Source organism: Pristiophorus japonicus, chromosome 10, assembly GCF_044704955.1.
Source record: "Pristiophorus japonicus isolate sPriJap1 chromosome 10, sPriJap1.hap1, whole genome shotgun sequence".
NCBI classification, from domain to species: Eukaryota; Metazoa; Chordata; class Chondrichthyes; family Pristiophoridae; genus Pristiophorus; species Pristiophorus japonicus.
Window position 1 is genome coordinate 48206350 of NC_091986.1, and position 22714 is coordinate 48229063.

A 22714-nucleotide genomic window follows, 5' to 3' on the forward strand; every position below is an offset into this window, starting at 1 on the left:
TCTCGCGTGCACACACTCTCACGCACACTCACTCTCTCGCGCACACACACACACACACACTCTCACTCTCTCATGCATACACACATACTCTCACACACAAACACTCGCACACAGACTCACTCTCTCAGATTCATGCACACACGCACATTCGCTCTCACACACACACATACTCATGCACACACACTGTTGTATACGCACACTCGCATTCATGCATACACGCGCAAACACGCACACACACACGCACTCATTCTTGCACACTCACACTCTTGCACAGGCACTCACACTCTTGGACACACACACTCTTGGGCGCACACACACACTCGTGCACGCACACTCACTCAAGCTCGTGTAGACTCAAACACACACTCTAGCACACACTCACACTCTTGCACTCTTGCACATACACGCTCACACTCTTGCACATACACGCTCACAATCAAGCTCTTGTACACACACACTCACTCTTGCACACACTCACACTCTTGCACACTCGAGCGCGCACACTTGCGCGCACACACACAATCTTGTGCACACTCAGGCTCTTGCACACGCACTTACACTCTAGTGCACACACACTCTAGCACGCTCACTCACACTCTTGCGCGTGCACACACACACTCACGCACACATGCACTCTGTCACGCACACACACTCTCTTGCACACATATACTCACACTCTTGCACACGTAAACTCTTGTAAACACGCTCACACTTACACACACTGTACTGTTTGCTTTGCGTTTGGAGGACATGAGTATATTTCATCTCATCTTGCTGATGGAAGAATGTTATCGTAGTGCTGAATATTTACGAACTAGAATCTCTCAGTTAATATTTCCTTCTCTGTTTCATTTAACTTGAGTGCAGTCATTTTTTTTTGCTCCTTCAAAAGTTGTTGAACCGCCACAAATCATTAATTACAAGATTCCAATTTGCTTTACCCATCCTGCCTCCCCTAAATACACTAAATACGCACAGGAGGCAAACGAGTTTTCCCCCCATGTCGTTGGCTTCTCTGCACTTCACATTCACTGGGAAGATGACAGTAAGCTGGGTGGCAGTGTGAGCTGTGAGGAGGATGTAAGAGGTTGCAGGGTGACTTGGACAGGTTAGGTGAGTGGGCAAATGCATGGCAGATGCAGTATAATGTGGATAAATGTGAGGTTATCCACTTTGGTGGCAAAAACAGGAAGGCAGGTTATTATCTGAATGGTGACAGATTAATAAAAGGGGAGGTGCAACGAGACCTGGGTGTCATGATACATCAGTCATTGAAAGTAGGTATGTAGGTACAGCAGGCAGTGAAGAAAGCAAATGGCATGTTGGCCTTCATAGCAAGAGGATTTGAGTATAGGAGCAGGGAGGTCTCGCTGTAGTTGTACAGGGCCATGGTGAGACCACACCTTGAATATTGTGTCCAATTTTAGTCTCCTAATCTGAGGAAAGACATTCTTGCTATTGAGGGAGTGCAGCAAAGGTTCACCAGACTGATTCCCGGGATGGCAGGACTGACATATGAAGAAAAACTGGATCGACTAGGCTTATATTCACTGGAATTTAGAAGAATGAGAGGGCATCTCATAGAAGCATATAAAATTCTGACGGGACTGGACAGGTTAGATGCAGGAAGAATGTTCCCGATGTTGGGGAAGTCCAGAACCAGGGGTCACAATCTAAGGATAAGGGGTAAACCATTTAGGACTGAGATGAGGAGAAACTTTTTCACCCAGAGAATTGTGAACCTGTGGAATTCTCTACCAGAAAATGTTGTTGAGTCCGGTTCATTGGATATATTCAAAAGGGAGTTAGATGTGGCCCTTGCGGCTAAAGGGATCAGGGAGTATGGAGAGAAAGCAGGAATGGGGTACTGAAGTTGCATGATCAGCCATAATCATATTGAATGGTGGTGCAGGTTCGAAGGGCTGTATGGCCTACTCCTGCACCTATTTTCTATGTTTCTGTGTATTCCAGCCAACACAGAGGCTCTTGCAGAGTGAAGTAATCCTATCCCTGCTGACATCTTTAATTGTGTTTCCTTTGAGCTTCAAGAGTTTATTAGTAGTGATTAAGCTACCAGTGGGTAGAATGCAACTAAACCACCCCACCCAAAAATAGTTATCCATCCCTTCGGGATTCACCAGTTGATTGTATACACCATGAAGTAAATGTTCACCTTCACTGGTTAGATGGTAATCCAGTGGAGAGGATGGACCTTGTCTTTGCCTCTCGATGGAATGAAAAGCGTGAGGCTGCTACAAGGAACGGGTGATCTGATCCATCAGGTTATTGCCTTGGGGGGGAGAGGTCAAAAATTTATCCCGATATATTCTAAAGATACTTAAATAAATTCAGAAACGCCAAGCAGAGTGCAGCACAATTAGATCAGTGGCAGTCTGGATGTACTTGATCAGTGTAAATTAATACATACTTTCAGGCACTGTGATAACTGAATATATTAATCATATTTCCGTATATTTAGCTGCTAGATAATATTAGATTGACCGGAAGATGGCCCCTCCGACAGTGCAGCGCTATCCACTGAGCTATGCTTGATATCCTTAAAGAGGGCAAAGGACATGGTGGATACTTTGAACCAATATACCGAATACTGAAAACATTCTATCAGTTACTCAGAAACCCTTCACAGACATGATGCACAGTAAGATGGGGAGAAAACTCATCACTGTTTTTTAATAATTGATTTGCTTCTTTTCTTTTTGTTTCTATCCAGTGTTCTAGAGTGCCAAGACTTGCCAATAGTCAATGGGCAATGTGATCCTTATGCAACAGTTACCTTGTCGAGTCCATCCAGGTATCCATTAACTTGTCAGTTACCTGCAGAAATAGTCAATTCCAATCTATATGTTGTGCCCTTCCTGTCCACAAACCTACTCTCTGTTGTCACAATTTTTGGTTATACTTTTCTGATAAAAGGGATAGATTTTGAACTTGCCGCCCAGTATAGGAAGAGCCCAACTTTCATTTCCCTCTACACCAACATTTCACATTTCGTTTTGCTATGTCAACTGTCTCAAAATAACCTGGCTCTGTAGAGTGAGTTTCTAACTCTCTCTCTCTCTCTCTCAACTACACTAGTGTATTGGTTATGTTACTGGGTTAGTAATCTCGAGACGACGGGGTAATTCTAACCTAACTCACTAGGTCGGAATCCCACAGGATTGGGTGGAACGTCGGTTTTACACACCGCCCAATATCGACTTCAGTGGAGAGCTTAATCGGGCGTTGCTTAAACTGGCGTTGCTCCAGATTCCGTCAGTTTCCCAACGGGCAGATTGGGTTAAAATTGTGGGTTTGCATCCCACCGTTTGAGAATCCCGAACGAAGGGTTATAATTCTTGTCCATTAACGCTACCTGCCTCTTTCCAAAGATGTTACCTGACCCGCTGAGTGTTTCCAGCATGTTCTGATTTTATCCAGTATCTCCAGTATTTTGCTTTTTGTTTTAAATGTTTCCTGTTGGATAAACCTTTGAATCTCCGCATTGACAAGTCTTCGGATTCTGTGTGTTTTTATACAAGGTCTGAGTTGAAGAAAACAAAAGTGAAGCGAAAAACCAACAATCCCCAGTTTGATGAAGTCTTCTATTTTGAGGTAAGTTCAATCTTCACGGGTACAGTTGGTGGATGTTTGTGATTCCCTGTTGTTCTGGGTGTGCCCTTATGTAACTGGGCCTTTTCATGACTCATTAGTGCGTCGTTTTCCAGTACTTTGTCACAATAATCGAGTGAATTAAACTCTTTCCGCTGGCACTGAATGAATATACCAGCCCAGCACGGACTCCGGTCACGGACTCACAGCACGGACTCCGGTCACGGACTCCCAGCACGGACTCCGGTCACGGACTCCCAGCACGGACTCCGGTCACGGACTCCCAGCACGGACTCCGGTCACGGACTCACAGCGCGAACTCCCAGTGCGGACTCCGGTCATGGACTCCCAGCACGGACTCCCAGCGCGGACTCCGGTCACGGACTCCCAGCACGGACTCCGGTCACGGACTCCCAGCACGGACTCCGGTCACGGACTCCCAGCACGGACTCCGGTCACGGACTCCCAGCACGGACTCCCAGCACGGACTCCCAGCGCGGACTCCGGTCACGGACTCCCAGCACGGACTCCAGTCACGGACTCCCAGCGCGGACTCCGGTCACGGACTCCGGTCACGGACTCCCAGCACGGACTCTGGTCACGGACTCCGGTCACGGACTCCGGTCACGGACTCCGGTCACGGACTCCCAGCACGGACTCCGGTCACGGACTCCCAGCACAGACTCTGGTCACGGACTCCGGTCACGGACTCCGGTCACGGACTCCCAGCACGGACTCCGGTCACGGACTCCGGTCACGGACTCCGGTCACGGACTCCGGTCACGGACACCCAGCACAGACTCCGGTCACAGACTCCGGTCACGGACTCCCAGCGCGGACTCCCAGCGCGGACTCCCAGCGCGGACTCCCAGCGCGGACTCCCAGCGCGGACTCCGGTCACGGACTCCAGTCACTGGGACTCCCAGCACGGACTCCCAGCGCGGACTCCGGTCACGGATTCCCAGCGCGGACTCCGGTCACGGACTCCCAGGGCAGACTCCGGTCACGGACTCCCGGCACAGACTCCGGTCACGGACTCCCAGGGCAGACTCCGGTCACGGACTCCCGGCACAGACTCTGGTCACGGATTCCCAGCACAGACTCCGGTCACGAACTCCCAGTGCTGACTCCGGTCACGGACTCCCAGCACGGACTCCCAGCGCGGACTCCGGTCACGGACTCCCGTCACGGACTCCCAGTGCGGACTCCGGTCACGGACTCCCAGTGCGGACTCCGGTCACGGACTCCCAGCATGGACTCCCAGCACGGACTCCGGTCACGGACTCCGGTCACGGACTCCCAGCACGGACTCCGGTCACGGACTCCCAGCACGGACTCCGGTCACGGACTCCCAGCACAGACTCCGGTCACGGACTCCGGTCACGGACTCCGGTCACGGACTCCCAGCGCGGACTCCGGTCACGGACTCCGGTCACGGACTCCCAGTGCGGACTCCGTTCACGGACTCCCAGGGCAGACTCCGGTCACAGACTCCCGGCACAGACTCTGGTCACGGACTCCCAGCACGGACTCCGGTCACGGACTCCCAGCACGGACTCCCAGCGCGGACTCCGGTCACGGACTCCAGTCACGGGGACTCCCAGCACAGACTCCGGTCACGGACTCCCAGCGCGGACTCCGGTCACGGACTCCCAGCGCGGACTCCGGTCACGGACTCCCAGCGCGGACTCCGGTCACGGACTCCCAGCGCGGACTCCGGTCACGGACTCCGGTCACGGACTCCGGTCACGGACTCCCAGCGCAGACTCCGGTCATGGACTCCCAGCACGGACTCCCAGTGCAGACTCCGGTCACGGACTCCCAGCACGGATTCCCAACACAGACTCCGGTCATGGACTCCCGGCACGGACACCCAGCGCGGACTCCGGTCACGGACTCCCAGCACGGACTCCCAGTGCAGACTCCGGTCACGGACTCCCGGCACAGACTCTGGTCACGGATTCCCAGCACAGACTCTGGTCACGGACTCCCAGCACGGACTCCGGTCACGGACTCCCAGCACGGACTCCCAGCGCGGACTCCGGTCACGGACTCCAGTCACGGGGACTCCCAGCACAGACTCCGGTCACGGACTCCCAGCGCGGACTCCGGTCACGGACTCCCAGCGCGGACTCCGGTCACGGACTCCCAGCGCGGACTCCGGTCACGGACTCCCAGCGCGGACTCCGGTCACGGACTCCGGTCACGGACTCCGGTCACGGACTCCCAGCGCAGACTCCGGTCATGGACTCCCAGCACGGACTCCCAGTGCAGACTCCGGTCACGGACTCCCAGCACGGATTCCCAACACAGACTCCGGTCATGGACTCCCGGCACGGACACCCAGCGCGGACTCCGGTCACGGACTCCCAGCACGGACTCCCAGTGCAGACTCCGGTCACGGACTCCCGGCACAGACTCTGGTCACGGATTCCCAGCACAGACTCCGGTCACGGACTCCCGGCACGGACTCCGGTCACGGACTCCCAGCGTGGACTCCGGTCACGGACTCCCAGCGTGGACTCCGGTCACGGACTCCCAGCACAGACTCCGGTCACGGACTCCCAGCGCAGACTCCGGTCACGGACTCCCAGCACAGACTCCGGTCACGGACTCCCAGCACAGACTCCGGTCACGGACTCCCAGCACAGACTCCGGTCATGGACTCCCAGCGTGGACTCCGGTCACGGACTCCCAGCACAGACTCCGGTCACGGACTCCCAGCGCGGACTCCGGTCACGGACTCCAGTCACGGGGACTCCCAGCACGGACTCCCAGCACGGACTCCCAGCACGGACTCCCAGCACGGACTCCCAGCACGGACTCCCAGCGCGGACTCCGGTCACGGACTCCCAGCGCGGACTCCGGTCACGGACTCCGGTCACGGACTCCCAGCGCGGACTCCGGTCACGGACTCCCAGTGCAGACTCCGGTCACGGACTCCCGGCACAGACTCTGGTCACGGATTCCCAGCACAGACTCCGGTCACGGACTCCCAGCGCGGACTCCGGTCACGGACTCCCAGCGCGGACTCCGGTCGCGGACTCCGGTCGCGGACTCCGGTCACGGACTCCCAGCACGGACTCCGGTCACGGACTCCCAGCGCGGACTCCGGTCACGGACTCCGGTCACAGACTCCCAGCACGGACTCCCAGTGCAGACTCCGGTCACGGACTCCTGGCACAGACTCTGGTCTCGGATTCCCAGCACGGACTCCCAGCGCGGACTCCGGTCACGGATTCCCAGCGCGGACTCCGGTCACGGACTCCCAGGGCAGACTCCGGTCACGGACTCCCGGCACAGACTCCGGTCACGGACTCCCAGGGCAGACTCCGGTCACGGACTCCCGGCACAGACTCTGGTCACGGATTCCCAGCACAGACTCCGGTCACGAACTCCCAGTGCTGACTCTGGTCACGGATTCCCAGCACAGACTCCGGTCACGAACTCCCAGTGCTGACTCCGGTCACGGACTCCCAGCACGGACTCCCAGCGCGGACTCCGGTCACGGACTCCCGTCACGGACTCCCAGTGCGGACTCCGGTCACGGACTCCCAGTGCAGACTCCGGTCACGGACTCCCAGCATGGACTCCCAGCATGGACTCCCAGCACGGACTCCGGTCACGGACTCCGGTCACGGACTCCCAGCACGGACTCCGGTCACGGACTCCCAGCACGGACTCCGGTCACGGACTCCCAGCACAGACTCCGGTCACGGACTCCGGTCACGGACTCCGGTCACGGACTCCCAGCGCGGACTCCGGTCACGGACTCCGGTCACGGACTCCCAGTGCGGAGTCCGTTCACGGACTCCCAGGGCAGACTCCGGTCACAGACTCCCGGCACAGACTCTGGTCACGGACTCCCAGCACGGACTCCGGTCACGGACTCCCAGCACGGACTCCCAGCGCGGACTCCGGTCACGGACTCCAGTCACGGGGACTCCCAGCACAGACTCTGGTCACGGACTCCCAGCGCGGACTCCGGTCACGGACTCCCAGCGCGGACTCCGGTCACGGACTCCCAGCGCGGACTCCGGTCACGGACTCCGGTCACGGACTCCGGTCACGGACTCCCAGCGCAGACTCCGGTCATGGACTCCCGGCACGGACACCCAGCGCGGACTCCGGTCACGGACTCCCAGCACGGACTCCCAGTGCAGACTCCGGTCACGGACTCCCGGCACAGACTCTGGTCACGGATTCCCAGCACAGACTCCGGTCACGGACTCCCGGCACGGACTCCGGTCACGGACTCCCAGCGTGGACTCCGGTCACGGACTCCCAGCGTGGACTCCGGTCACGGACTCCCAGCACAGACTCCGGTCACGGACTCCCAGCGCAGACTCCGGTCACGGACTCCCAGCACAGACTCCGGTCACGGACTCCCAGCACAGACTCCGGTCATGGACTCCCAGCGTGGACTCCGGTCACGGACTCCCAGCACAGACTCCGGTCACGGACTCCCAGCGCGGACTCCGGTCACGGACTCCAGTCACGGGGACTCCCAGCACGGACTCCCAGCACGGACTCCCAGCACGGACTCCCAGCACGGACTCCCAGCACGGACTCCCAGCGCGGACTCCGGTCACGGACTCCCAGCGCGGACTCCGGTCACGGACTCCCAGCGCGGACTCTGGTCACGGACTCCCAGCGCGGACTCCGGTCACGGACTCCCAGTGCAGACTCCGGTCACGGACTCCCGGCACAGACTCTGGTCACGGATTCCCAGCACAGACTCCGGTCACGGACTCCCAGCGCGGACTCCGGTCGCGGACTCCGGTCGCGGACTCCGGTCACGGACTCCCAGCACGGACTCCGGTCACGGACTCCCAGCGCGGACTCCGGTCACGGACTCCGGTCACAGACTCCCAGCACGGACTCCCAGTGCAGACTCCGGTCACGGACTCCCGGCACAGACTCTGGTCTCGGATTCCCAGCACAGACTCCGCTCACGGACTCCCAGCGCGGACTCCGGTTACGGACTCCCAGCACGGACTCCCAGCGCAGACTCCGGTCATGGACTCCCGGCACGGACTCCGGTCACGAACTCCCAGTGCTGACTCCGGTCACGGACTCCCAGCACGGACTCCCAGCGCGGACTCCAGTCACGGACTCCGGTCACGGACTCCCAGCGCGGACTCCGGTCATGGACTCCCAGCACGGACTCCGGTCACGGACTCCCAGTGCAGACTCCGGTCACGGACTCCCAGTGCAGACTCCGGTCACGGACTCCCAGCGCAGACTCCGGTCATGGACTCCCAGCACGGACTCCCAGCGCGGACTTCGGTCACGGACTCCCAGCACGGACTCCGGCCACGGACTCCGGTTACGGACTCCCAGCACGGACTCCGGTCACTGACTCCCAGCGCGGACTCCGGTCACGGACTCCCGGCACAGACTCTGGTCACGGATTCCCTGCACAGATTCCGGTCACAGACTCCCAGCGCGGACTCCGGTCACGGTCTCCGGTCACGGACTCCCAGTGCGGACTCCGGTCACGGACTCCCAGTGCAGACTCGGATCACGGACTCCCGGCACAGACTCCCAGCACGGACTCCCGGCACGGACTCCGTTCACGGACTCCCAGCGCTGACTCCGGTCAGGGACTCCCAGCGCGGACTCCGGTCACGGACTCCCAGCACGGACTCCGTTCACGGACTCCCAGCGCTGACTCCGGTCAGGGACTCCCAGCGCGGACTCCGGTCAGGGACTCCCGGCACGGACTCCGTTCACGGACTCCCAGCGCTGACTCCGGTCACGGACTCCCAGGGCAGACTCCGGTCACGGACTCTGGTCACGGATTCCCAGCACAGACTCCGGTCACGGATTCCCGGCACGGACTACCGGCACAGACTCCCGGCGCAGACTCCGGTCACGGACTCCCAGCGCTGACTCCGGTCACGGACTCCCAGGGCAGACTCCGGTCACGGACTCTGGTCACGGATTCCCAGCACAGACTCCGGTCACGGATTCCCGGCACGGACTACCAGCACAGACTCCCGGCGCAGACTCCGGTCACGGACTCCCAGCACGGACTCCGGTCACGGACTCCCAGCGCGGACTCCGGTCACGGACTCCGGTCACGGACTCCCAGCGCGGACTCCGGTCACGGACTCCCAGCACGGACTCCCAGCGCAGACACCGGTCACGGACTCTGGTCACGGATTCCCAGCACAGACTCCGGTCACGGATTCCCGGCACGGACTACCGGCACAGACTCCCGGCACAGACTCTGGTCACGGATTCCCTGCACAGACTCCGGTCACGGACTCCCAGCACGGACTCCCAGCGCGGACTCCGGTCACGGACTCCCAGCGCGGACTCCGGTCACGGACTCCCAGCGCGGACTCCGGTCACGGACTCCCAGCGCGGACTCCGGTCACGGACTCCCAACGCGGACTCCGGTCACGGACTCCCAGCGCGGACTCCGGTCACGGACTCCCAGCGCGGACTCCGGTCACGGACTCCCAGGGCAGACTCCGGTCACGGACTCCTGGCACAGACTCTGGTCACGGACTCCCAGCACGGACTCCGGTCACGGACTCCCAGCGCAGACTCCGGTCACGGACTCCCAGCGCGGACTCCGGTCACGGACTCCCAGCGCGGACTCCGGTCACGGACTCCCAGCGCGGACTCCGGTCACGGACTCCCAGCGCGGACTCCGGTCACGGACTCCCAGCGCGGACTCCGGTCACGGACTCCCAGCGCGGACTCCGGTCACGGACTCACAGCGCGGACTCCGGTCACGGACTCCCAGCGCGGACTCCGGTCACGGACTCCCAGCGCGGACTCCGGTCATTGACTCCCAGCGCGGCCTCCGGTCACGGACTCCCAGCACGGACTCCGGTCACTGACTCCCAGCACGGACTCCCAGCGCGGACTCCGGTTACGGACTCCCAGCACGGACTCCGGTCACGAACTCCCAGTGCTGACTCCGGTCACGGACTCCCAGCACGGACTCCCAGCGCGGACTCCAGTCACGGACTCCGGTCACGGACTCCCAGCGCGGACTCCGGTCATGGACTCCCAGTGCAGACTCCGGTCACGGACTCCCAGTGCAGACTCCGGTCACGGACTCCCAGCGCAGACTCCGGTCATGGACTCCCAGCACGGACTTCGGTCACGGACTCCCAGCACGGACTCCGGCCACGGACTCCGGTTACGGACTCCCAGCACGGACTCCGGTCACTGACTCCCAGCGCGGACTCCGGTCACGGACTCCCGGCACAGACTCTGGTCACGGATTCCCTGCACAGATTCCGGTCACGGACTCCCAGCGCGGACTCCGGTCACGGTCTCCGGTCACGGACTCCCAGTGCGGACTCCGGTCACGGACTCCCAGTGCAGACTCGGATCACGGACTCCCGGCACAGACTCCCAGCACGGACTCCCGGCACGGACTCCGTTCACGGACTCCCAGCGCTGACTCCGGTCAGGGACTCCCAGCGCGGACTCCGGTCACGGACTCCCAGCACGGACTCCGTTCACGGACTCCCAGCGCTGACTCCGGTCAGGGACTCCCAGCGCGGACTCCGGTCAGGGACTCCCGGCACGGACTCCGTTCACGGACTCCCAGCGCTGACTCCGGTCACGGACTCCCAGGGCAGACTCCGGTCACGGACTCTGGTCACGGATTCCCAGCACAGACTCCGGTCACGGATTCCCGGCACGGACTACCAGCACAGACTCCCGGCGCAGACTCCGGTCACGGACTCCCAGCACGGACTCCGGTCACGGACTCCCAGCGCTGACTCCGGTCAGGGACTCCCAGCGCGGACTCCGGTCAGGGACTCCCGGCACGGACTCCGTTCACGGACTCCCAGCGCTGACTCCGGTCACGGACTCCCAGGGCAGACTCCGGTCACGGACTCTGGTCACGGATTCCCAGCACAGACTCCGGTCACGGATTCCCGGCACGGACTACCAGCACAGACTCCCGGCGCAGACTCCGGTCACGGACTCCCAGCACGGACTCCGGTCACGGACTCCCAGCGCGGACTCCGGTCACGGACTCCGGTCACGGACTCCCAGCGCGGACTCCGGTCACGGACTCCCAGCACGGACTCCCAGCGCAGACACCGGTCACGGACTCTGGTCACGGATTCCCAGCACAGACTCCGGTCACGGATTCCCGGCACGGACTACCGGCACAGACTCCCGGCACAGACTCTGGTCACGGATTCCCTGCACAGACTCCGGTCACGGACTCCCAGCACGGACTCCCAGCGCGGACTCCGGTCACGGACTCCCAGCGCGGACTCCGGTCACGGACTCCCAGCGCGGACTCCGGTCACGGACTCCGGTCACGGACTCCGGTCACGGACTCCGGTCACGGACTCCGGTCACGGACTCCCAGCGCGGACTCCGGTCACGGACTCCCAGCGCGGACTCCGGTCACGGACTCCCAGGGCAGACTCCGGTCACGGACTCCCGGCACAGACTCTGGTCACGGACTCCCAGCACGGACTCCGGTCACGGACTCCCAGCACGGACTCCGGTCACGGACTCCGGTCACGGACTCCCAGCACGGACTCCCAGCACAGACTCTGGTCACGTACTCCCAGCACGGACTCCGATCACAGACTCCGGTCACGGACTCCCAGCACAGACTCCCAGCACGGGCTCCCAGCGCGGACTCCGGTCACGGACTCCCAGCGCGGACTCCGGTCACAGACTCCCAGCACGGACTCCGGTCACGGACTCCCAGCACAGACTCCCACCACGGACTCCGGTCACGGACTCCCAGCGCTGACTCCGGTCACGGACTCCCAGCACGGACTCCCGGCACGGACTCCCAGAACGGACTCCGGTCACGGACTCCCAGCGCTGACTCCGGTCACGGACTCCCAGCACGGCCTCCCAGCATGGCCTCCCAGCACGGACTCCGATCACGGACTCCGGTCACGGATTCCCAGCACAGATTCCCAGCATGGACTCCGGTCACGGACTCCCAGCGCTGACTCCGGTCACGGACTCCCAGCGCTGACTCCGGTCACGGATTCCCAGCACGGACTTCCAGCATGGATTCCGGTCACGGACTCCCAGCACGGACTCCGGTCATGGACTCCCAGCACAGACTCTGGTCACGGACTCCCGGCACGGACTCCCGGCACGGACTCCCAGCCCGGACTCCCAGCACAGACTCCGGTCACGGACTCCCAGCACAGACTCCGGTCACGGTCTCCCAGCACAGACTCCGGTCACGGACTCCCAGCACGGACTCCCATCACGGACTCCGGTCACGGATTCCCAGCACAGATTCCCAGCACGGGCTCCCTGCACGGGCTCCCAGCCCGGACTCCGGTCACGGACTCCCAGCGCGGACTCCCAGCGCGGACTCCGGTCACGGACTCCCAGCGCTGACTCCGGTCAAGGACTCCCAGCGCTGACTCCGGTCACGGATTCCCAGCACGGACTCCAGGCACGGACTCCCAGCATGGATTCCGGTCACGGACTCCCAGCACAGACTCAGGTCACGGACTCCCGGCACGGACTCCCGGCACGGACTCCCAGCCCGGACTCCCAGCCCGGACTCCCAGCACAGACTCCGGTCACGGTCTCCCAGCACAGACTCCGGTCACGGATTCCCGGCACGGACTACCGGCGCGGACTCCGGTCACGGACTCCCAGCACGGACTCCGGTCACGGACTCCCAGCACGGACTCCGGTCACGGACTCCCGGCACGGACTCCCAGCCCGGATTCCCAGCACAGACTCCGGTCACGGACTCCCAGCACAGACTCCGGTCACGGTCTCCCAGCACAGACTCCGGTCACGGATTCCCGGCACGGACTACCGGCACGGACTCCCGGCGCGGACTCCGGTCACGGACTCCCAGCGCGGACTCCGGTCACGGACTCCCAGCGCTGACTCCGGTCACGGATTCCCAGCAAGGACTCCCGGCACGGATTCCGGTCACGGACTCCCGGCACGGACTCCCAGCACGGACTCCCCGGCGCGGACTCCGGACACGGACTCCGGTCACGGACTCCCAGCACAGACTCCGGTCACGGACTCCCAGCACAGACTCCGGTCACGGTCTCCCAGCACAGACTCCGGTCACGGACTCCCGGCACGGACTACCGGCACGGACTCCCGGCGCGGACTCCGGTCACGGACTCCCAGCATGGACTCCGTCACGGACTCCGGTCACGGACTCCCAGCGCAGACTCCGGTCACGGACTCCCAGCGCGGAATCCGGTCAGGGACTCCCAGCGCGGACTCCGGTCACGGACTCCCGGCACAGACTCTGGTCACGGATTCCCTGCACAGACTCCGGTCACGGACTCCGGTCACGAATTCCCAGCACAGACTCCCAGCACGGACTCCCGTCACGGACTCCCAGCACGGACTCCGGTCACGGACTCCAGTCACAGACTCCCAGCACGGACTCCGGTCAGGGACTCCCAGCGCGGACTCCGGTCACGGACTCCCAGCGCAGACTCCGGTCACTGACTCCCAGCGCAGACTCCGGTCACGGACTCACAGCGCGGACTCCGGTCACGGACTCCCAGTGCGGACTCCGGTCACGGACTCCCAGCGCGGCCTCCGGTCACTGACTCCCAGCACGGACTCCCAGCACGGACTCCGGTCACGGACGCCCAGCGCGGACTCCGGTCACGGACTCCCAGCGCGGACTCCGGTCACGGACTCCGGTCACGGACTCCCAGCACAGACTCTGGTCACGGACTCCCAGCACGGACTCCCAGCACGGACTCCGGTCACGGACTCCCAGCGCGTACTCCCAGCGCGGACTCCTGTCACGGACTCCCAGCACGGACTCCGGTCACGGACTCCCAGCGCTGACTCCAGGCACGGACTTCCAGCATGGATTCCGGTCACGGACTCCCAGCTCGGACTCCGGTCACGGACTCCCAGCACGACTCCGGTCATGGACTCCCAGCACAGACTCCGGTCACGGACTCCCAGCACAGACTCCGGTCACGGTCTCCCAGCACAGACTCCGGTCACGGATTCCCGGCACGGACTCCCGGCGCGGACTCCGGTCACGGACTCCCAGCGCAGACTCCGGTCACGGACTCCGGTCACTGACTCCCAGCACGGACTCCCAGCGCGGACTCCGGTCACGGACTCCCAGCACGGACTCCCAGCACGGACTCCGGTCACGGACTCCCAGCGCGGACTCCCAGCACGGACTCCCAGCACGGACTCCCAGCACGGACTCCCAGCACGGACACCCAGCACGGACTCCGGTCACGGACTCCCAGCGCGGACTCCCAGCGCGGACTCCCAGCACGGACTCCCAGCACGGACTCCCAGCACGGACACCCAGCACGGACACCCAGCACGGACTCCGGTCACGGACTCCCAGCGCGGACTCCGGTCACGAACTCCCAGCACGGACTCCCAGCGCAGACTCCGGTCACGGACTCCCAGCGCGGACTCCGGTCACGGACTCCCAGCGCGGACTCCGGTCACGGACTCCCAGCGCGGACTCCGGTCACGGACTCCCAGCGCGGACTCCGGTCACGGACTCCCAGCGCGGACTCCGGTCACGGACTCCCAGCGCGGACTCCGGTCACGGACTCACAGCGCGGACTCCGGTCACGGACTCCCAGCGCGGACTCCGGTCACGGACTCCCAGCGCGGACTCCGGTCATTGACTCCCAGCGCGGCCTCCGGTCACGGACTCCCAGCACGGACTCCGGTCACTGACTCCCAGCACGGACTCCCAGCGCGGACTCCGGTTACGGACTCCCAGCACGGACTCCCAGCGCAGACTCCGGTCACGGACTCCCGGCACGGACTCCGGTCACGAACTCCCAGTGCTGACTCCGGTCACGGACTCCCAGCACGGACTCCCAGCGCGGACTCCAGTCACGGACTCCGGTCACGGACTCCCAGCGCGGACTCCGGTCATGGACTCCCAGTGCAGACTCCGGTCACGGACTCCCAGTGCAGACTCCGGTCACGGACTCCCAGCACGGACTCCGGCCACGGACTCCGGTTACGGACTCCCAGCACGGACTCCGGTCACTGACTCCCAGCGCGGACTCCGGTCACGGACTCCCGGCACAGACTCTGGTCACGGATTCCCTGCACAGATTCCGGTCACGGACTCCCAGCGCGGACTCCGGTCACGGTCTCCGGTCACGGACTCCCAGTGCGGACTCCGGTCACGGACTCCCAGTGCAGACTCGGATCACGGACTCCCGGCACAGACTCCCAGCACGGACTCCCGGCACGGACTCCGTTCACGGACTCCCAGCGCTGACTCCGGTCAGGGACTCCCAGCGCGGACTCCGGTCACGGACTCCCAGCACGGACTCCGTTCACGGACTCCCAGCGCTGACTCCGGTCAGGGACTCCCAGCGCGGACTCCGGTCAGGGACTCCCGGCACGGACTCCGTTCACGGACTCCCAGCGCTGACTCCGGTCACGGACTCCCAGGGCAGACTCCGGTCACGGACTCTGGTCACGGATTCCCAGCACAGACTCCGGTCACGGATTCCCGGCACGGACTACCAGCACAGACTCCCGGCGCAGACTCCGGTCACGGACTCCCAGCACGGACTCCGGTCACGGACTCCCAGCGCGGACTCCGGTCACGGACTCCGGTCACGGACTCCCAGCGCGGACTCCGGTCACGGACTCCCAGCACGGACTCCCAGCGCAGACACCGGTCACGGACTCTGGTCACGGATTCCCAGCACAGACTCCGGTCACGGATTCCCGGCACGGACTACCGGCACAGACTCCCGGCACAGACTCTGGTCACGGATTCCCTGCACAGACTCCGGTCACGGACTCCCAGCACGGACTCCCAGCGCGGACTCCGGTCACGGACTCCCAGCGCGGACTCCGGTCACGGACTCCCAGCGCGGACTCCGGTCACGGACTCCCAGCGCGGACTCCGGTCACGGACTCCCAGCGCGGACTCCGGTCACGGACTCCCAGCGCTGACTCCGGTCACGTACTCCCGGCACAGACTCCGGTCACGGTCTCCCAGCACAGACTCCGGTCACGGATTCCCGGCACGGACTCCCGGCGCGGACTCCGGTCACGGACTCCCAGTACGGACTCCGGTCACGGATTCCCATCACGGACTCCCAGCGCTGACTCCGGTCACGGACTCCCAGCACGGACTCCCAGCGCGGACTCCGGTCATGGACTCCCAGCACGGACTCCGGTCACGGACTCCTGGCGCGGACTCCGGTCACGGACTCCTGGCGCGGACTCCGGTCACGGACTCCCGGCACAGACTCTGGTCACGGACTCCCGGCACGGACTCCGGTCACGGACTCCCGGCACAGACTCTGGTCACGGATTCCCAGCACAGACTCCGGTCACGGACTCCTGGCGCGGACTCCGGTCATGGACTCCCAGCACAGACTCCGGTCACGGACTCCCAGCACGGACTCCCGGCACGGACTCCCAGCACAGACTCCATCACGGTCTCCCAGCACAGACTCCGGTCACGGATTCCCGGCACGGACTCCCGGCGCGGACTCCGGTCACGGACTCCCAGTGCAGACTCCGGTCACGGACTCCCAGTGCAGACTCCGGACACGGACTCCGGACACGGACTCCGGTCACGGACTCCCAGTGCGGACTCCGGTCACGGACTCCCAGCACGGACTCCGGTCACGGACTCCCAGTGCGGACTCCGGTCACGGACTCCCAGCACAGACTCTGGTCACGGACTCCCAGCACAGACTCTGGTCACGGACTCCCAGCACGGACTCCCAGCACGGGCTCCCAGCGCGGACTCCGGTCACGGACTCCAGTCACGGACTCCCAGCACAGACTCCCAGCGCGGACTCCGGTCACGGACTCCCAGCGCTGACTCCGGTCACGGACTCCCAGCACGGACTCCGGTCACGGACTCCCAGCACGGACTCCGGTCACGGACTCCCAGCACGGACTCCGGTCACGGACTCCCAGCGCTGACTCCGGTCACGGACTCCCAGCACGGACTCCGGTCACGGACTCCCAGCACGGACTCCGGTCACGGACTCCCAGCACGGACTCCGGTCACGGACTCCCAGCACGGACTCCCAGCACAGACTCTGGTCACGGACTCCCAGCACAGACTCTGGTCACGGACTCCCAGCACGGACTCCCAGCGCGGACTCCGGTCACGGACTCCGGTCACGGACTCCCAGCACGGACTCCGGTCACGGACTCCCAGCGCTGACTCCGGTCACGGACTCCCAGCACGGACTCCGGTCACGGACTCCCAGCGCTGACTCCGGTCACGGACTCCCAGCGCTGACTCCGGTCACGGACTCCCAGCGCTGACTCCGGTCACGGACTCCCAGCACGGACTCTGCTCACGGACTCCCAGCACGGACTCCCGGCACGGACTCCCAGCACGGATTCCGGTCACGGACTCCCAGCACGGACTCCGGTCACGGACTCCCAGCACAGACTCTGCTCACGGACTCCCAGCACGGACTCCCGGCACGGACTCCCAGCACGGACTCCGGTCACGGACTCCCAGCGCTGACTCCGGTCACGGACTCCCAGCGCTGACTCCGGTCACGGATTCCCAGCACGGACTCCCAGCATGGATTCCGGTCACGGACTCCCAGCACGGACTCCGGTCACGGACTCCCAGCTCAGACTCTGGTCACAGACTCCCGGCACGGACTCCCGGCACGGACTCCCAGCCCGGACTCCCAGCACAGACTCCGGTCACGGTCTCCCAGCACAGACTCCGGTCACGGATTCCCGGCACGGACTACCGGCACGGACTCCGGTCATGGACTACCAGCACGGACTCCGGTCACGGACTCCCAGCGCGGACTCCGGTCACGGACTCCCAGCGCGGACTCCGGTCACGGACTCCCAGCACGGACTCCCAGCACGGACTCCAGTCACGGACTCCCAGCACAGACTCCGGTCATGAACTCCCGGCATGGACTACCGGCACGGACTCCTGGAGCTGGTACTCAGTCTGGTTGTCAAGCTACTTTCCTCTGTTTTCGAGGCTGTTTAAGAAATATCTCAGATACAGCAGAGGGAGAATTTCTGAAACTGTGTATAGTGACTGAGCTTTTACACCACATTGCAAACTGTTTTTATATTTTGAGTTTCTGTGCTGTCCCATCCTGGCAGCAGCTTCCAGGTAATCCCGCTCGACTCACCAAGGCTGGGAATACCACCATATGGACATAAGAAATAGGAGCAGGCCCTTTGGCCCTTTAAGTCACCTCCGCCATCCAATAAGATCGTGGCTGATCTTCTGGCTGAACACCATCAGCTACTAATTTCCTGCCCTCTGGAATTCTCGACCCACTTTACTAACTCCCTCCCTCCTTTCAAAATCCTGCTCAAAAATCTTCTCTTCTTATCATGCCGTCAGTTACCCTCCCTTAGCCTCCCCATTCCCCTCCCCTTTCCTCATCCTACCTCCATTCCCCTCCGCATCCCACACTCTCCAACCCCCTCCCCATTCCCCATCCCACCCTCTCCATCCCACTCTCCCCATTCCTCATCCCACTCTCCCCATTCCTCATCCCACTCTCCCCATTCCTCATCCCACTCTCCCCATTCCTCATCCCACTCTCCCCATTCCCCATCCCACTCTCCCCATTCCCCATCCCACTCTCCCCATTCCTCATCCCACTCACCCTATTCCTCATCCCACTCTCCCCATTCCTCATCCCACTCTCCCCATTCCTCATCCCACTCTCCCCATTCCTCATCCCACTCTCCCCATTCCTCATCCCACTCTCCCCATTCCTCATCCCACTCTCCCCATTCCTCATCCCACTCTCCCCATTCCTCATCCCACTCTCCCCATTCCTCATCCCACTCTCCCCATTCCTCATCCCACTCTCCCCATTCCTCATCCCACTCTCCCCCTCCCACTCTCCCCCTCCCACTCTCCCCCTCCCACTCTCCCCCTCCCACTCTCCCCCTCCCACTCTCCCCCTCCCACTCTCCCCCTCCCACTCTCCCCCTCCCACTCTCCCCCTCCCACTCTCCCCCTCCCACTCTCCCCCTCCCACTCTCCCCCTCCCACTCTCCCCCTCCCACTCTCCCCCTCCCACTCTCCCCCTCCCACTCTCCCCCTCCCACTCTCCCCATTTCCCATCCCACCCCCTCCACAACAACCTCCTTTCCCCATGCTCATTTTCCACCATATGCCATTCGTCCTCACTGTAAAGGTCTCGGAGATGTCTTGCTGTACGTCAGGAGAGCTATAGAAAAGCAAATTGTGCTCATAGAATCATAGAATGATACAGCACAGAAAGAGACCATTTGGCCCATCATACTTGTGCCAGATATAGTGACGATAGTCAGATTACACAGGCTGGGGTTGCTGTCCGCTCCCACTTCATCATACCCCTGATTATCACCGCACGTGTGCAGCAACATGGGTTCATCTCTTACATCCCTGTCCCTCCACAGGGCTACGGCATAAAGATCCCACTGCACCCAGTGTACGTCTGGGCAGAACATTGTGGATATGCCTCTCTCTCCACACCCTGTGGAGTTAGGAGCCATTGTGCAATGTTGTGAGATGGGTTTTGGTGTTCGAGCTTACATTGCATGGTCTCTGTGCAAACCTGTACTCAATGGGGATCTGGTTCCTCTGTCACTCACCTCCTTTCACTGCAGGTGACAAGGCCATGCAGCTACAGTCGAAAGTCACACTTTGATGTTGAGGAGGAGCATGTGGAGAAGATGGAAATCAGGTGAGAAGATTTGCTGGAAGCTCCATCAGGTGGTCTTGGATTAAGTAATATTTTTGTTCTCCCAGTTCTTACCAAACAGAAACCGAGTATATTTGTAGCATTGTTTCTGTGCAGAAGAAACTGTGACCTTGGTTGACCTCTTTGTGGAATCGTTATTTTGCACAGGGTCAAACAGGCTTTGCAGAAGGAGTTACACACACTATTCTAGATGGGGGTCTGATTAACAGTCTATATTAAGGCGGAATTGCTTCCATTGATCAACGCTCAATCCTCTTTTTATGCACCCCAACATGCCATTAGCTTTTTGACTGCAGCCAGATATTGCGGCTGAAATTGCCCTCCGCCCCAAACGGGCGATCATACCGTTTTTTAAATGTTTTCTCCGCTCCAATGCATGGGGCGGAGAATCGGGCGAAATTCTGCACTTTATTTATTTTTTGCAGCAGGGCGGATGTGGTGTCACTAACAGGGCGAAGTACGGGCGGGTCGGAATGGCCGTCGCTCCAAGTCATCAGCGCTGACTCATCACAACGTCTCTCCTCTTCAGTTCCAGGGAGAGCCACTGCGGACTCTGCAGCCACGTTAGTGACAAACACTGGGCCACCAGGGAGGGTCTTGGCAGGGCCAGCAGCCCGGTACCTAAGAGGTGGGGGCGGGGGGAAGAGAGTGGTAGAGTGGTATTAGACTGGATGGGATATTAAAGATTATGGGGAGTGAGCGGAAGAGTGAGATTAGACTGGATGGATATTAAAGGGTGCAGGGAGAGTGAGATTTGATTGGGTGGGATATTAATGGGTATGGGGAGTGAGTGGGATTAGACTGGGTGGGATATTGAAGGGTACGGGGAGTGAATGGGATTAGACTGGGAGTCGCAAGATTCAACAATAATGGAGTTGTCGACCAATTACAATGATCAATCTTCATCAATGAGTCTACAACAGACCCAGACACGAGGTGAGGAAAATTCCCTGTGGTGGAGAGCTTTGGGAACCAGAGGTCCAAAGTCCCATGTTCCTCCCAAACATAGTAGACTTGCCACACGGACTAGATGGAGCCAATGGCCTGTTTCTAGGCTGTGATTGCAGCTGAGAAAAGTGGGGCAATGGAGGAAAAAAATCTTCTTTAATCATATAGGACTGGCATAATTCTCACGGTCAGAAAGCAGAGAATTGGCTGGTTGAGATATAAACAGAAACCAGCATTTCCGCCAAATATATTGCCCACTCCACCATTATCTAAGTTATTTAACGAAGGATCAGCTTGTTGTCCATAGGGACTGGGACAGGGATTGTTCAAGGCTGGAGTAGAATTCTTCTTTGGCCTCATCTGTTGCGTCAAGTGTTGGGGAGTACGCGCTGATGACTGTGGCGCACTGGTTCCAGGATAGGGTGAGTCGGAGCGTCATGAGGTGTTCGCTAATCCCGCAGGGGGAGTCCCTGAGGCGGCCGACCAGCTCGTTCTTGATGGCGAAGCCAACTCCATGGAGGCGGCGTTCTTCCTCTGGTTTGCCTTTCCAGAAGAAGGTGTAACCCCCACCTTGTTCTTTGAGCTGGTCTTCCCCTGCTCGCCAGGTCTCCCTTAGGGTGGCGATGTGGAAGATGCCTATGCGTGAGTTCTTTTAACGTGGAATCGAAGCATTGACCACACTCGACCAGCTCTGTTGGGCGAGCCACATTGTCTGGATGCCCAATACGAGACTCCCAAAGCAAGCACTCTACTCGGAACTCCTACATGGCAAGCGAGCCCCAGGTGGGTAGAAGAAACATTTCAAGGACACTCTCAAAGCCACCTTGATAAAGTGCAACATTCCCACCAGCACCTGGGCATCCCTGGCCCAAGACCGTTCTAAGTGGAGGAAGAGCATCCGGGAGGGCGCTGAGCACCTCGAGTCTCATCGCCGAGAGCATGCAGCAAACAAACGCAAACAGTGGAAGGAACATGCGGCAAACCTGTCCCACCCACCCTTTCCTTCAATGATTATCTGTCCCACCTGTGACAGAGACTGTAAATCCCGTATTGGACTATACAGTCACCTAAGAACTCACTTTTAGAGTGGAAGCAAGTCTTCCTCAATTTTGAGACTGCCCATGATGGATGATATTTATGAAGAACTGGGAGTTTTCCTAGTGCCTTGGCCAACATTCCTCCCTCAAACACCGCCAAAAAATCAGATTAACTGCTTTTGTTTTTTAGTTTCTGTTTGGGGGACTTTGCAAATTGGTTGGCATGTAACCGTAGTGACAACACTTTGGTAATCAATTCATGGATTGTGAAGCATTTCCTGCTGTCCCGAGAGATGGAACATAAATGTGAGTTCTTTCTCTGCGAGGTTTTACCTATTATTGTGTAGTCCTATCCTGATTTTCTCTAATTGCATGGTTTCTTCTCAGACTATGCTGGGGAATTGACTTGTTCCTAGTACTTCCTCTCCCAGA

The 22714-nt window shown here is 61.0% G+C and overlaps 1 protein-coding gene across 4 annotated transcripts in view; it reads left to right on the forward strand.

The window, feature by feature from the left end:
- The window catches only part of rasa3 (RAS p21 protein activator 3), a 264967-nt gene that overhangs the window by 181731 nt on the left and 60522 nt on the right, over nt 1-22714 (forward strand). For 3 of the 4 annotated variants that reach the window (XM_070891793.1, XM_070891795.1, XM_070891797.1), the window contains 3 exons: nt 2732-2812; nt 3540-3612; nt 20203-20279. In XM_070891793.1, the coding sequence (XP_070747894.1) occupies nt 2732-2812; nt 3540-3612; nt 20203-20279 (231 nt within the window). The remainder of the gene's footprint in view (nt 1-2731; nt 2813-3539; nt 3613-20202; nt 20280-22714) is intronic. The other variant, XM_070891796.1, reaches the window with a different exon arrangement.